This window comes from Varanus komodoensis, unplaced genomic scaffold (assembly GCF_004798865.1).
Source record: "Varanus komodoensis strain SLA01 unplaced genomic scaffold, ASM479886v1 scaffold3, whole genome shotgun sequence".
In the NCBI taxonomy this organism is placed as follows: Eukaryota; Metazoa; Chordata; class Lepidosauria; order Squamata; family Varanidae; genus Varanus; species Varanus komodoensis.
Window position 1 is genome coordinate 21,894,772 of NW_025335761.1, and position 13,420 is coordinate 21,908,191.

Below are 13,420 nucleotides of genomic sequence, written 5' to 3' on the forward strand. Positions count from 1 at the left end.
CTGCAATGCACCAGATCAAAATCCTTATGGGAGGTGCAAATCCACTACAGTGTGCTATAACACAGACCCTCCTTCTAGTTGGGTAACAGAAAATGTAGAAATGCAGAAAAATACAATGCACTGGAAAAACTCCCATGTAAGCAACATATTTTTACTCCTGCAACAAAAATGAAAGAAGCCTCAGCAAAGCTGTGGAATAAATCTCACATAAAGAAGGCTCAAATATTTACAGAAAAATGTAAAGCATGAGTTCAGTGATGTGCACTTACAAATGTATTGGCTCATCACAGAACTGCAACTGTCTACAGTTGTCTGCTGAGTATACATTCAGGGTACTGAAAACTGCCTTACTCTGATTATTGGTCCATCCAACTTAGTGCAGGTGACTGACTGGTAGCAGCTCCTGAGCATTTCAAACAGAGTTTTTCAACCCCTACCTGGAGATGCTATCAGGGACTGCGTTTGGGTCTTTCAATCTGCAAAACATGTATTATGAATTATGATATCATTCATCCAAGACAAGGCCTCTTTGGGAACAAAAGCTCCCTTCAGATGTTAATACAATGACCTGTTTTGTGGGGTCAGAATAAACTCCCATGACTTATTTAAAATGTATGCCAGGCCAATTTCCATAATCACCCTAGGAGCATGGCTTGCTGTGCCATCTGAACCTAGACTGCATAGCTTGTTGGAGAGGAAAGCAAAAGCCTGCGGGTTACTTGAGGTTCTTTCCTTCTCAATGCTGCCCAGGATTGGGCAGTCATTATGGAAATCACTGGCACACACTGTGATTTTTAAAAGCCTCTATGGCTTATTTTGATCATGCAAACCATCCTGATGGAACTGATTGTACCCCTGACTTCTCCCAACTGATGAAAAGGAATAAAGAAGAAATGTTACTGTATTTTGCTGAACTTGGTTGTGAACTGCCACGGGATTGGAACTCTGCACAGTCACAGAATTTCTAGTGAAATAACAAATTTGCAGATTTCAAGAACCGAAATCTGTACCAACCAGGGACAACATATAAGACTTTGTCTCTCTCTGTCTCTCCCTTCCCCTTTTTCCTATAGGATGCAATTGAGGCTATTGCAGAAAGTGCTTTCAAAACCTCTCCCTACCCAGTGATTTTGTCTTTTGAAAATCATGTGGACTCGTGAGTATTAAGCACTTTCTGTTGGAAAAAAGGCAGATTTTTCACTCTGGAAAATGGGAAGGTGATGGGCTGAGCAATGCTTTCAGTGAGGATATTGTGTAGACTTGTTCATTGTTACCATCTTTCTTGATACAAAAATGATTCATGATGGAAAAATTGAAGCCTAAATATGAGAGTGACCACTACATATTTACTCTGCTTTTGGGTAAAGGCCAAAAATATCCTTTCAGCTGCTATTTGCTCCCTGAATGTGTTGTTTCAATTTGATGCTCCACTGGATCGTGGTAGAATAAATGACATTGTTTGTTTGTTTAGAATTTTTGTGTCCCGCCCTTTACAGTGTCTCAGGGTGGCAATAACATAAATAAGACACACACAGAGAGAAGGACTTTGGGGTGTGAAGCACGGAAGATGCCAAACTTTACTGCTGATAGCAACCTCAGTATATTTCTGTCTTATTTCAGGGCTGGGCAAAAGGTAGAGCAGGATCTCCTAGTAGATCTCCTAATGATCTCCACAAGGCTTTCAGCTTCTTAGTTGTGTAACAATAAACATTCCTTATTTTCCTCTTCGTCTGCCTGTCTCTGCTTTATTCCTTTCTGGTATTTTTGTACAGGCCCAAGCAGCAGGCTAAAATGGCTGACTACTGTAGAAGCATATTTGGGGACATGCTGCTGACAGAACCACTGGAAAAAAATCCAGTAAGTGAACAAGGTTGCCACATTAGGAAACAGGACGATTACTGTATGATTAAACAGTACCTTGAGATGCAGTTAACTTGGCAGCCTGAACTGCATCTTGGTGGGAGGAATTGTATCAAGCTTTCTAATAGTGTGATTTTGTTTGTTTGTTTGTTTGTTAGCTAAAACCAGGAGTTCCACTGCCAAGCCCCCAGGATCTAATGCGAAAAATATTGATTAAGAACAAAAAGAACCAGTTCATACCTGGGGAGAACCCGGATATTCTAAAGAAAAGGAAGAGCTTAGAGGATGAAGCAACTGAGCAGGCCGCACCTATAGAGAGCCCAGGTACCATATTATAAGGCAACCTTCCTCAGACTGGGTCCCTCCAGATGTGTGGAGACTACAGTACCTGAGCCAGCATGGCCACTGGAGATGGAGGGGGAGGTTGTAGTCTCACACGTCCTGAGGGCACAAGGTTGAGGAAGGACCTTGCTTTCAAGGAAATTGGAGGACAATGATGGAGCAGAACAAAATTACACTTGGAAGAATTTTATTAGAGACTTCCAAGGACTCTGCAAAATAATCCATTGCCAATTCCTCTGCTTCTGTTAGGATGCTGTTGCTGTGGGCATTAATACATTTTCATAAATGGACAAAGGAACTTTTAGATCAGTTGCTGGTAGGTCTTCATGAACATACTGATTTGTGCTTTGAATGATCAGACAGGTCAGCAGAGTTGACTGAAGAGGTGCCTGAAGTAGAAGGAGACTTGGGAAAACTGAATGAAGAAGAGATGAAAAAGCTGCAGTCGGATGAGGTATGATTACTACTCTTGTGGAACTAGTCTAGGAACTGAAAATAAAACAACTAATATTATAGTGCCTTATATTGACTTAATACAAATGTATAATGTGGGAGCTGTCAGAATATTGTTTATTGTTCTGGTTGCTGCACCTAAAAAATAATATTTTTAACTTGAAAAAGTGCCAGAAGGGGCATCAAAATAATCCAGTGGCTACACGAACTTCCAAGAAAAACCTACATTTCAGGATGTTTAGCTTAGAGAAGAGGTGATTAAAGGAGTTATGGCACCTGTATAAAATTACACAGATTTTTCCTCTCCTTCTCTAGAACCCAAAGGGCTCCTCCCATGAAGCCGGTGGGAGGTTCAGGATAGATACAAGGAAGTAATTCTTTACTCAGCACAAAGTGAAACTATGTGATTCTCTATCACAAGATGTAGTGATGAGTGGCCACCAATTTGGATTGCTTTGAAAGGTGAGCTTTGAAAGGTGAAGCAGAAGGGTATCAAAGGTTACTAGTCCTGATGGTCACACAGTACCTCCAGTTTCACAGGCAATATGTCCGTCATGTGCACCAGTTCCCGGGGAATGTGAGTAGAGGATGCTAATACACACTTATCCTATTTGTGTGTTTCCCATTGCAGAACTAGCTGGGCAATGTAAAAACACACTGCTGGCCTCTGGAACGATCTAGCAAGCTCCTCTCAAATTCAAATTCTTAATCTGAATGTACATTGATTGTTCTGATGTCTTGTTTTGGGGTCTCTCGTAAGTTCAAGTTTATGTGCAGGATTTTCCTCTTTGTTTAAACAACCGAGATGGACAGAGGCTGGATCAATGGGGCCTTTTAATGTATTGCCCTTTATGGTGCACAGTATGTATTTTATTTTTATTTCAATGCTACTGTACCACTTAAAATTCCTAGGCAGGTTACATTAAAATATGATATAACCATACAAAAGTAAGATAAAAATAATAAATAATTAGGAACAATTAAGAACATTTAAAAGCACACTCAGCAGAGGTTAACTAGCACTGGGGACAGAAGAGTGTCCTGTGGTACCTCACTGCTCAATTGCTGGGGGACTGAGGCAGTCCTCTGATGTTATTATTTGGACACAAGCTTATTAAATAACAGCAAACCTCTGTGAGATGGTAGACCGAACCCATAGAGGCGGTCCAGGAGAATACTGTGTGGTCAATGGTATTAAAAGCCACTGAGAGCTCAGGAAGAATTAATAGGGTCATATTTCCCTTGTCTATCTCATGAAGAAGGTCATCCACCATAGTTAATTCTGATCCCAAACCAGACCTAAACCCAAACTGAATGGATCAAGTTAATCAGTTGGATTTAAGACTGCCTCCAACTGAGACCCCACCACTCACTCAGGCATCTTACCCAAAAATGGGGCATTGATGTTTGGTTGATAGTTACTATAAGTCTCTGTATCAAGTGGAGGATGGTTCAAGAGTAGCTGCTGAACCACTTCAAGACATGTCTCTATTTATGAGAAGAAAAATTAACCCAATTCTCTGCGAGGTTGGATTTGTGGCCTAAAATGACTGACTGAGGTTTTGGAGAACATTTGGGAGAAATTTCTTTTACTGATTCTGCTGTTGGCAGACTCAACACACATTCTTTTGGTTTTATTTGCTTTTCTTTTCTTTGTAAAAAGCCCTCCATTTCCTTCTTTACCTTCTGTATAGATCTGCTGGAAAAATTAAGACCCTTTTGTAGAAGTACTGCCACTGGCAAAGTCCAGCTGAAATGGAGAAGCAAGGAGCTTGCACTGTAACCTTCACTGTATTTATGATATTTGGTCTGTGTGTGCTTGCAGCTGACGGACCCTGTCCTGTCCACCACAGGAATCAGTTGTCTAGTAGGAAGGGGCAGGGATTCATTCCTCCAATCTTTGGGGATACAATCTGGGACCTCGTGGCTTGAGCCTGTGTCTTGCGGCAAATTTAGAGATAAGGCTGAAAGTTTTAATTCTTGGCATACTGACGTATTTTTCATTGTTGCACAACCACTCAGAAGGATGACAATTGGAAGGGAGGGGAGGAAACAAGTAAATCAGATCAAAGCCAGGCCCTGTTCCCTCTGCAAAAGCAGTCATGTAACAGGGATACGCCTCTGGAAGGCTGCTTTATACGTGTATGTTTCCCTCACTGGATTAGGCTTTTCTGAGGTGCTATCCTGAAATTCCCAATAAAAGTGCAGGTAATAAATAATATGTGGCCCTCTCTGACATTGTTTGAATTCTGTCTAATTGTTTAGGACTTTGCCTACCACTGGAGTTTATATATAAGTTATCTGAGGTGACTTCCTCTAACTTTCCTAATTTTGCTTAGGGCACTGCAGGTCTGGAAGTGACCGCTTATGAAGAAATGTCTAGCCTTGTTAATTACATCCAACCCATCAAATTTGAAAGTTTTGAAATCTCAGCACGTAAGGACATTTTTTTCCTCTCCCAATTAAATGTTTTCAAGGAGGTAGAGCAAGTCTAAGATAATGCCTGGATGTCATCTTCCCTCTTCTAAGTGCTTTTGGAACCATATATAGCAAAAAATGGCCTGCAATGACAATTTGGAGCAGAGAGATGGTGGCCAGGAGAAATCTTAAGAACTGCTGCTTCCATGCTCCAAATTAACCACTCTGGAAACCACATTTCCTTAAATAAAAAACCCAAATACTATGCAACTCAGTACCCTCCAGATGTTTTGGACTACAGGCTCTTCGCTATCAGCCACGTTGGCTGGAGCTGTAATATGATGTAAAGTATATTCCACAACAGCTGCAGGGCACCAGGTTACCTACCCCATGTTAAGGTTTTTTGTCACACATCTATGTAATTTCTACATAACTCCTAAAGGACAAATCTTTTGCACTGCAGTTCTGCAATTGTACAACTGATGCACAATTAGTATTTAAGCTGACATGCAGCAAAGAGCATATTGTAATGTTTTCTTCTTGTAGGGAAACACTATCTATGCTGAAGCTTTTGCATGTTTGAAGTAGACCTTCATCTTCACTTATTGTTGGGGGAGGGACACTGGGAGGGAAAACAGGAGGTTGGTGGTGATTCACTAGCATAAATACAAAAACCCTGGTGTCCTTCAAACATTTGGGACTGCAATCCCCATCAAATCTACCCTCTACGGCTACATTTAAAAATTTCAGGCTGCATAAAATTCCAGGAGAAGAAACAATCATGCAAGAGGCTAGAAATGGAACAGGGTTGAAAGTCGTTTCTATCAAAGAAACAGCTTTTCTAAAAATATGAGTGATGGACTAACCTGGAGATGTGTGTTGAAGAACAGGAGGGTCTTGAGATGGAGTATTCCTTTGTTCTACATTTACCTTGCTTGCTTTTCCAGAGAAGAATCGAAGTTATGTGGTTTCTTCCTTCACCGAAATGAAGGCTTATGAGCTCTTGACCAAATCCCCCATCCAGTTTGTGGAGTATCCTTTTTAGTGCATTTGCCCAGTGATAAAGAATTCTTAACTACCCAAAAGTTTCTTCCCATTCAGTCACATATAGCTGGTCATCTTCCATGACTGAAGGCTGGTTCACAGAATGGATTTTCCTCAGTAATGTCACATATATGTGTACCTGACAGATTCCCACAGAATCAACTATTAGTTGTGCAACATGGTGAGATTAAGTTTTACGGAAATATTTAAAAGCTATTTGGCAATATTATCATCATCCTCATCATTAGACTGCATTCCTACCCCACCTTTCTTCCTCTTGCAAGGAACTCAAGGAAACTTAAAAGGCTCTCTTCCTCTACATTTAATCCTCACAACATCAGCAACAACAACCTGTGAGATAGGTTAGGCTGAGAGGCAGTGACTGGACCAGAGTCACTGAGTGGACGCCAGTGGGCTGGCTGAGTGAGGACTAGATCCCAGAACTCCCGAGTACCAGTTCAGCCCTCCAGCCACTAAACCAAGTGCCTGAAGAGGTTGAATCCTCCTTTCTTGGAGATGTTATGATTGTTCAAGCTTCTGAAGATGCTGTACCAGCAAAACCTTTGCTAATGTTTCTCTAGATAGATGAAAATTAAAATAACCACAGTGAGTAGCAGAAGTATTTTTGCCCCAATCTTTAGTACACATTACAGGCTTCATTTTCCTGTCTTCCTTTACCCGAATGAAGTGCCAGACTATTTTGCAACAGCATCAGCCTTTATTTCTGAGGTTCAAAATATATATTGTATGGAGTTCATTTGTGTAAGTCTTTCCTTCATTTGTGTTGCACTCAAAGCAGACCTGGGACAGACTGTATCTGAATAGAAAGAAGGGGAACATCTAATTCTTTTCCCTCCCCCCAGACCTTTGCCATTTCAAAATCACCCTCCCTAAACTGCATTATCATCCACCTTAAAAAAAAAGTAGGGTTCCAGTTTCTTTCCTATACCTTTCTTACCACAGGTAAAAAAATCTGTGAATCGACAGGGATCAAGGAGTCAGTAGCCTTTCCCCACCCTTCCTTCTTCTGACCCCCAAGCCCTGCAGACTGCCTTGGGTTTTCTAAAAGTGCAGGTAAAAGAATTGTCTATTTAGGCATTCTCTAAGCAGTCAAATTAAGCACTTGTGGAGAAGCAGACATTAGTTCTGCCACCTCACAGCATGTTTCAGAAAAGGAGGGCAAAGAATGTCACAACTCCAGGGTTCACACACACTTTCTGCTTTCACATTGTGTTTGTCCACTTACAGAATGCCTGAATAGAGGTTCTGTCATGTAGTTTGACCCTCAAATGGAGATGGTGGCTACAGATAATTCTCCCACAGGACCTTCTTCTCTTAAAATACTTCTGCACTTGCCTGTATCCTGCTTGTACACACATTGCATTCCAGGGCATCAAGATCCTTGACAACTAAAGAATTTATATAACAGGTTTAGGAGGGTATTTTCTTTCAGCCCAGGTCAGCCAGTGACCTGATGGAGCTGTTGCTTTCTCTGTGTTTTGAGTTATATGAAGTTATTTCTCTGCAGACATCTAAGCTGTGGAGAATCTGCACCTGTTAATATTACAGTGAGATCTAGGTTACAAAGATGGATGAATGAATTATTTTCCAGATAGGGGCCTGGGATATACATGTGCTGTGCAATCACATCCCAGTCATAGCAAAATCTGTATATGCATGACAGATGTGATGACCTTCATGTAGCTTCTTCCAGAGAAGTGACTTCCATAGAGGAACTCTGCAAGTTCTTGCTGTCATCCAAAAACAATCCAGCTACTCGCAGGGCATGTCTACTGCAATAATCTTTGGAGACTGGCCTCCTATTACGGACATTCAGCTATAACAAGAGGCAGATGAGCCGAATTTATCCCAAGGGTACTCGGATGGATTCTTCTAACTACATGCCTCAGATGTTCTGGAATGTTGGCTGCCAAATGGTAGCTTTAAACTTCCAGACAGCAGGTCAGTTGTGAACCACCCACAGTCTCTTCCTGTCTGGGTTTGTGCTGATTTCCTTTCATAAATTTTCTGTCTCTTTTATTTGTTTTAATTTTACCACAGCTGCCTTGGTGTTTGGCTGTTTGTTTTTCTCCCTGCCTTTTCTTCTTTTGCAATCCATTGCAATGCCCCATACCCTGTCATTCATTTATTTTTTTAACTGAATGTTTCTGTTATACTGCCAAACCTCCTAATTAGAAATCTTTCCATAAGCTCCATAAACATCCATACATATTTCCACATGTGTGTTGAAGTTTGTATCCTCTGGTAGCTTAAGGGAAAGTGCTTTCGTTCATGTCATTTCACATACTAGGTTTTTGTTAATTCCCCGTACCTGTTTAAGGCCCCTACCCCATCTCCAAAGCTGCCCTCAAAAATTGTGGGGGCCTCTGAAAGAGGATGGATTTGGTGCAGGGGGCTGCAGCAGGCAGAGTGGGGAATGATGAAATTTGGGTGCCCCAAAATGTGCAAGTGGCTCAGAGAGCCTCAAGGACAAGTCCAGGGGAGGCAAGCAGATTAGAAAAAAATTGACTAGTGCAAATCACTTCTCCCTGTTAACTACCCAAGGTTAAACTTTCCTATGAATTTGTACCTATGTCATCACATGGATTTAACTATAGTAGGAAAATAACTTTTTCTCCTTTATTCAAACCAATCTTAAATACATATCTGACAGCACTGGGCAATATTGATAAAATAGGACTGATAAGAAGAGAGGCTTTTTGTCCATGATGTACATGGCTGTGCCACAGGACTCAGAATGTCTCAGCACTGGAAATACAGGCGAAGCAGAGAACAGACCAGGGGCTTTGGGAAACAGAGAAGGAAGCCGGAACTTCCAGACAGAAAGGGAGGAAAAGAAGAACAATGGAGGGTCTGCATGAGGACTGCTACAAAGGCAGGACAGTAGACAGTATATTTAGAGCAGTAGCAAGACTCACAAAATAAACTGAGAAGAGGAGAAGACCAAACACAAAGGTCTACTAATAAAACAAGGGGAGTGGACAGGCACAACAGTTCAGAAATGCAATTCTCAGGATGCTCTATTCGAAAGCATATTTGAAATGGGAAAGTGGAACTGGAGTCTCCTGCAGTCGGCACTGGTGCTGCTGCACTTTATCTTGATAATCAGCAGTTTCTGCATGTTGGCCATGCCAATCTTATTTCCAGCTGCTTGTTACCATACTGACCTGGCAAGTCAGAGCAGGTTGTGGATGCCTCCAATCAGCACAACTTGCCCTGATGGAGAAGTCCTTAGTTGTGCTATGCAGTGCCAGTGACTTCCCTCATAGCTGAGTTCTGCATAGTTTGGCCTACTCTCATTTTATTAGGAAAAGACAGAGAGGGCATAGTTCAAGTTTCCTCCTGTGACTCCAGCTTTCAGATTCCCCATTTCCTTCAAGGATTTCAAGATTCCTTATCTTCCGCCTAGGCACAAAAGAGCAAAATTGCAGAGGGAGGGGAAGAGTAAAACGCTAAAAAAGGGATAAAGTGAACAGCTGGAAAGGAGCAAGGTCCATTCTGTCCAATTAATCTGGGATACTGTGGGAAGATATTTAAGCAAGATTGCAGCTGAATATATGTGGGTGTGAATATTGGACAGTGAAAAAAGCTTACAGGAAGAAAATAGATGCATTTGAAACATAGTGCTGGAGCAGGTTATAAATATCCTGGACTGACAGAAAGGCAAACAAGTGGGTCCTAGATTAAATCAAGCCAGAGCTTTTCCCTAGAAGCAAAAGTAACAAAACGGAGGCTGCCAAACTTTGGACACATCATGAGAAGGCCAGAATCACTGGAGAAGACAACCATGCTAGGGAAAATCAAAGGCAGAAGAAGTAAAAGAAGACCAAATAAGAGATGACTTGAATCCATAAAAGAAGCCTCAGCCTTGAACTCTGAAGAGCTATTATGGACAGGGCTTCTTGGAGGGCTTTCATTCTGGGTGTTAGAATGAATCAAAGCTGACAGGGAAGAAAAGTAAATGAGAAAATCAAAGTGCAGGTGGGGTGATAGAAGAGAGAACATGTGGGATGACATGGGAGTGGAAAACACAGTGCCCTTTTGCTTACATTTTAAACCATTTCCAGATGTGAGGCCATATTAGTTCATTGCAGCAAAACCTGCAAACAATCTTGTTGTGCTTTAAAGGATAACAATTTATTCTGGCAGAAACTTTTGCCAGAATTTTCTAGAAAAGAAGAACAATCCAAGGATGCTGTTTCCACATTATCTCCAGTTCACCATTCACTTTCACATAGCAAAAAACAGATGCATCATCATGCGCCAGATATAGATATGTCTCTTCCATCATATTTCCATGTGTCAAACTACAGAGTAGTAGCCATACTTATTCCTGTGCAAATGTGATATCTTTGGAGGAAAAAACATTATTCACGAAGCATCCCTAAATCATGAAGCATCTGATAAAGTAGGCTATTGCCTGAGAAAACCAAATGTCACAACAAATCAGTTACACTGCTATCTGTACACTTCTATTTGGGAGCAAGTCCCACTGAACTCAGTAAGACTGACTTCTAAGTTGACCTTTATGGAGTTGCACTCCTGTTCCATAAAGATGTCACAGCATTTGAAACACTAGGGATATTCTGTGGTATGTGGTGCTGTGATGTTTGCACAAAGCTCACTAAGCTCTTTGTGTAAAGCACGTGATGGACTTTGATCCCACCTTATCTGCTTGAATTAATTAATTATGTTTCTACACTGCCCAGTAGCTGAAGCCCTCTAGGTGGTTTAGAATAGTTCTTAATATTAAGGTATACTGTATGAAGAAAACATGTAGATATTTTTGTTAACAGAGGCTCCTGTTGCTGCTTATCCCCTCACAGATGTCCCTATGCAGCAGAACATGGCCCTCTTTGAATTCAATGGGCAGAGTGGCTACCTCCTCAAACATGACTTCATGCGTCGCCCAGATAAGCAATTTGACCCTTTCTCTGTGAACTGCATTGATGTGGTGGTGGCAAGCACACTCTCAATAACAGTAAGTAACACCACCAGATTAATTTGGGACCTGCAGCCACTTTTACCAGAGGCACCAACATATTTACCATTTAGCAGGGGCCTTAAGGCAAAAATTATTCTAGAGTGCCCTGTGGGAAGATGGCTTTATGGAAGACTGTTTCTTTAAAAACTCAGTCTAGGGAATGATTCACATGATAATGGAAAATTAACATATGCCTCACTGAAGCACTCTAGCTACACCAATAGAAACAGCTTGATGCAAGTATTACTAAAGCAACCCCCCTGAAAAAAAAAAATCAGAGTTGAAGTATACCTTCGGATGAATCATTGCTATATCAACAATTCAGGCATTGTAAAGCTTCATGTCTGGGTGGAAGAACCCGTGTGAAGGCTCCTCCCCATACTACTGCAGTAGATGTTCAAGTTTATATCTTCCGTGTGAAAAGAAATGGTTTCAGGGGACTGAAATGTTCCCCCAACCCAGTTTTTGCTCACTTTGTTTCCTCTCGTTTGTGGTCTGGATCAATGGCTGCTTTTGGCCAATGTTGCTGCTTTTAAATCATTCCTGGGATTTGTCACATTGACAATCAGAGTAGGGCATGTGGTGATGTAGCAGAGATCAAGTAAAGAGAATTCAGAATGAGGACAGTGTTTCTTGCATCACATTCTCACAATGAATGCACAAAACACATTCCTCTGGAGTCATTCTCCCCTTTGATAGGGGGTTTCTTTGGAAGGTGGGCAAGGAGCTCATGAAAAGTACCCTCACTCCACCATTAGTAAAATGTATGTGTATGTAGAAATCCAGCCTTCTAAAGAAAATCTAACCTACAATTCTTTTTCCTGACATTACAACTTCCAGCCAGCCGTGAGTCTTCATTCTGCAGGAGCAGTCACTAAATTCTGTCAGCTGTATCTTGCAGCAACATAGTGCCAGGAGCCAATGAACCATGAGCATTTGCTGAACATGACACGAAGTGGTACAAGCTGGTGGTCCCCCAGCTCTGGAATGCTCTCCCAAAGGAAGCTCTGCTATCTTATGAGCACCAGGCTGATTTTCCTGTTCCTCAGGAAAGACTTTCCTGTTAAAGCCTTTTAAAATCTTTTGGCATTTTTGTGTTTCATTATCCTAATTCATGCACTATGGTTTTACCTCCTATACCACACTGTGCAGGTTTACCCAATGGGAAAAGCCCAGGGTAGCTTAGAAGCTCTGCAGCTACTTAGCCTGGGCCCCTTATGTGCCTGACAAACGATTTGGCACAGCAAGGGTCCTGAGACACCTCCTGCCCAGTCTTCCTCTCTCAATCCTCCCACAGGTTTCCCAGGGGACACTGTCAGCAGGGGCAGGTGGGGGGAGCCGAGACTGCTGACATCACTCACCTCAGCTTGTGAGTAGACCTCATGAGCTGCCACAAGGGCCGTGGGTGCTGCTGCTGCTGTTGGCAGAGGCAGCTTAAACCAGTCACCTCTGCAGGGAGCAGTAACAGTGCTGTCCGACTCTGCTGCTTCTGTCTGGTGCCACAGCTACTTGGTGGCTTAAACCAGGCAGGGAGAGTTGAGCCACACTCTGCTTGCCTACCTCTAGACCTCACCAAGCAGGGTGAGCTCTCCTGCTGAACACCATGGCCTCTTGGTGGACCAATGGCTGTGGCAGATGGGGAGTTGTTGACAACCACGTGGGCACGTTGGGCAGCTGTCATCAGTGCTTGGCCAGAGCGGGTTGGCTAGAGCAGTAAGGATGTAAGCCCCCTCTTGCTAAGTGGCTCTGTTTCTGCTCTCCCTGGGCAGGCTCAGCTGTGTCAGTGCGACTCCTCATCCACTGTACTTCGCAGTGCTGAACTGCGTTGGGAGAAGCAGTTCAGCATCACGGATAGCTCCTATAGAGCTCCAGATGCAGGCTGCAGTGCCGGAGGAGCCCCACTGACACAGGAGTCACCAGCCCTTCCCGCCACTGGGCTTGTTTTGTCAGTTGGGTTCATACAACACAGCAAACCCAGGGGTGCATGTGAAACCCTAGAATGAACCATGGCCTGGTGGGGTGGCTTATAAACTCAGACCACATTTAAAGTTCAGGGGAGGCAAAAACCACTATAGAGCAGCTTGGCAAGAATGGTGAAAAGGGCTTGCTGCTCTGGCAAGCAGCTCTGGCCAATGCCAGCCACCCAAGCTGCCCTAGGGCAGTTCCCAGATGCCCTCTGTTCGGTCAGGTGCTCTCTATGCTGCTATGGCCACCTGCTGGAAGAGCTGCTTTCCGGTGGGCCTCCTCCAGTGCTGCTGTGGATCCCCCATGCAGTGCTATGCTGCCTCTTCTGGCAGA

The 13,420-nt window shown here is 42.8% G+C and overlaps 1 protein-coding gene across 4 annotated transcripts in view; it reads left to right on the plus strand.

Moving 5' to 3' along the window:
- The window catches only part of PLCB2 (phospholipase C beta 2), a 66,726-nt gene that overhangs the window by 25,959 nt on the left and 27,347 nt on the right, over nucleotides 1-13,420 (plus strand). For 3 of the 4 annotated variants that reach the window (XM_044436785.1, XM_044436787.1, XM_044436788.1), the window contains exons 12-19: nucleotides 1,074-1,156; nucleotides 1,773-1,857; nucleotides 2,019-2,184; nucleotides 2,562-2,656; nucleotides 4,995-5,091; nucleotides 6,021-6,105; nucleotides 7,955-8,079; nucleotides 10,965-11,119. In XM_044436785.1, the coding sequence (XP_044292720.1) occupies nucleotides 1,074-1,156; nucleotides 1,773-1,857; nucleotides 2,019-2,184; nucleotides 2,562-2,656; nucleotides 4,995-5,091; nucleotides 6,021-6,105; nucleotides 7,955-8,079; nucleotides 10,965-11,119 (891 nt within the window). Of the gene's footprint in view, nucleotides 1-1,073; nucleotides 1,157-1,772; nucleotides 1,858-2,018; nucleotides 2,185-2,561; nucleotides 2,657-4,994; nucleotides 5,092-6,020; nucleotides 6,106-6,184; nucleotides 7,012-7,954; nucleotides 8,080-10,964; nucleotides 11,120-13,420 lie in introns of those variants that run through there. The other variant, XM_044436789.1, reaches the window with a different exon arrangement.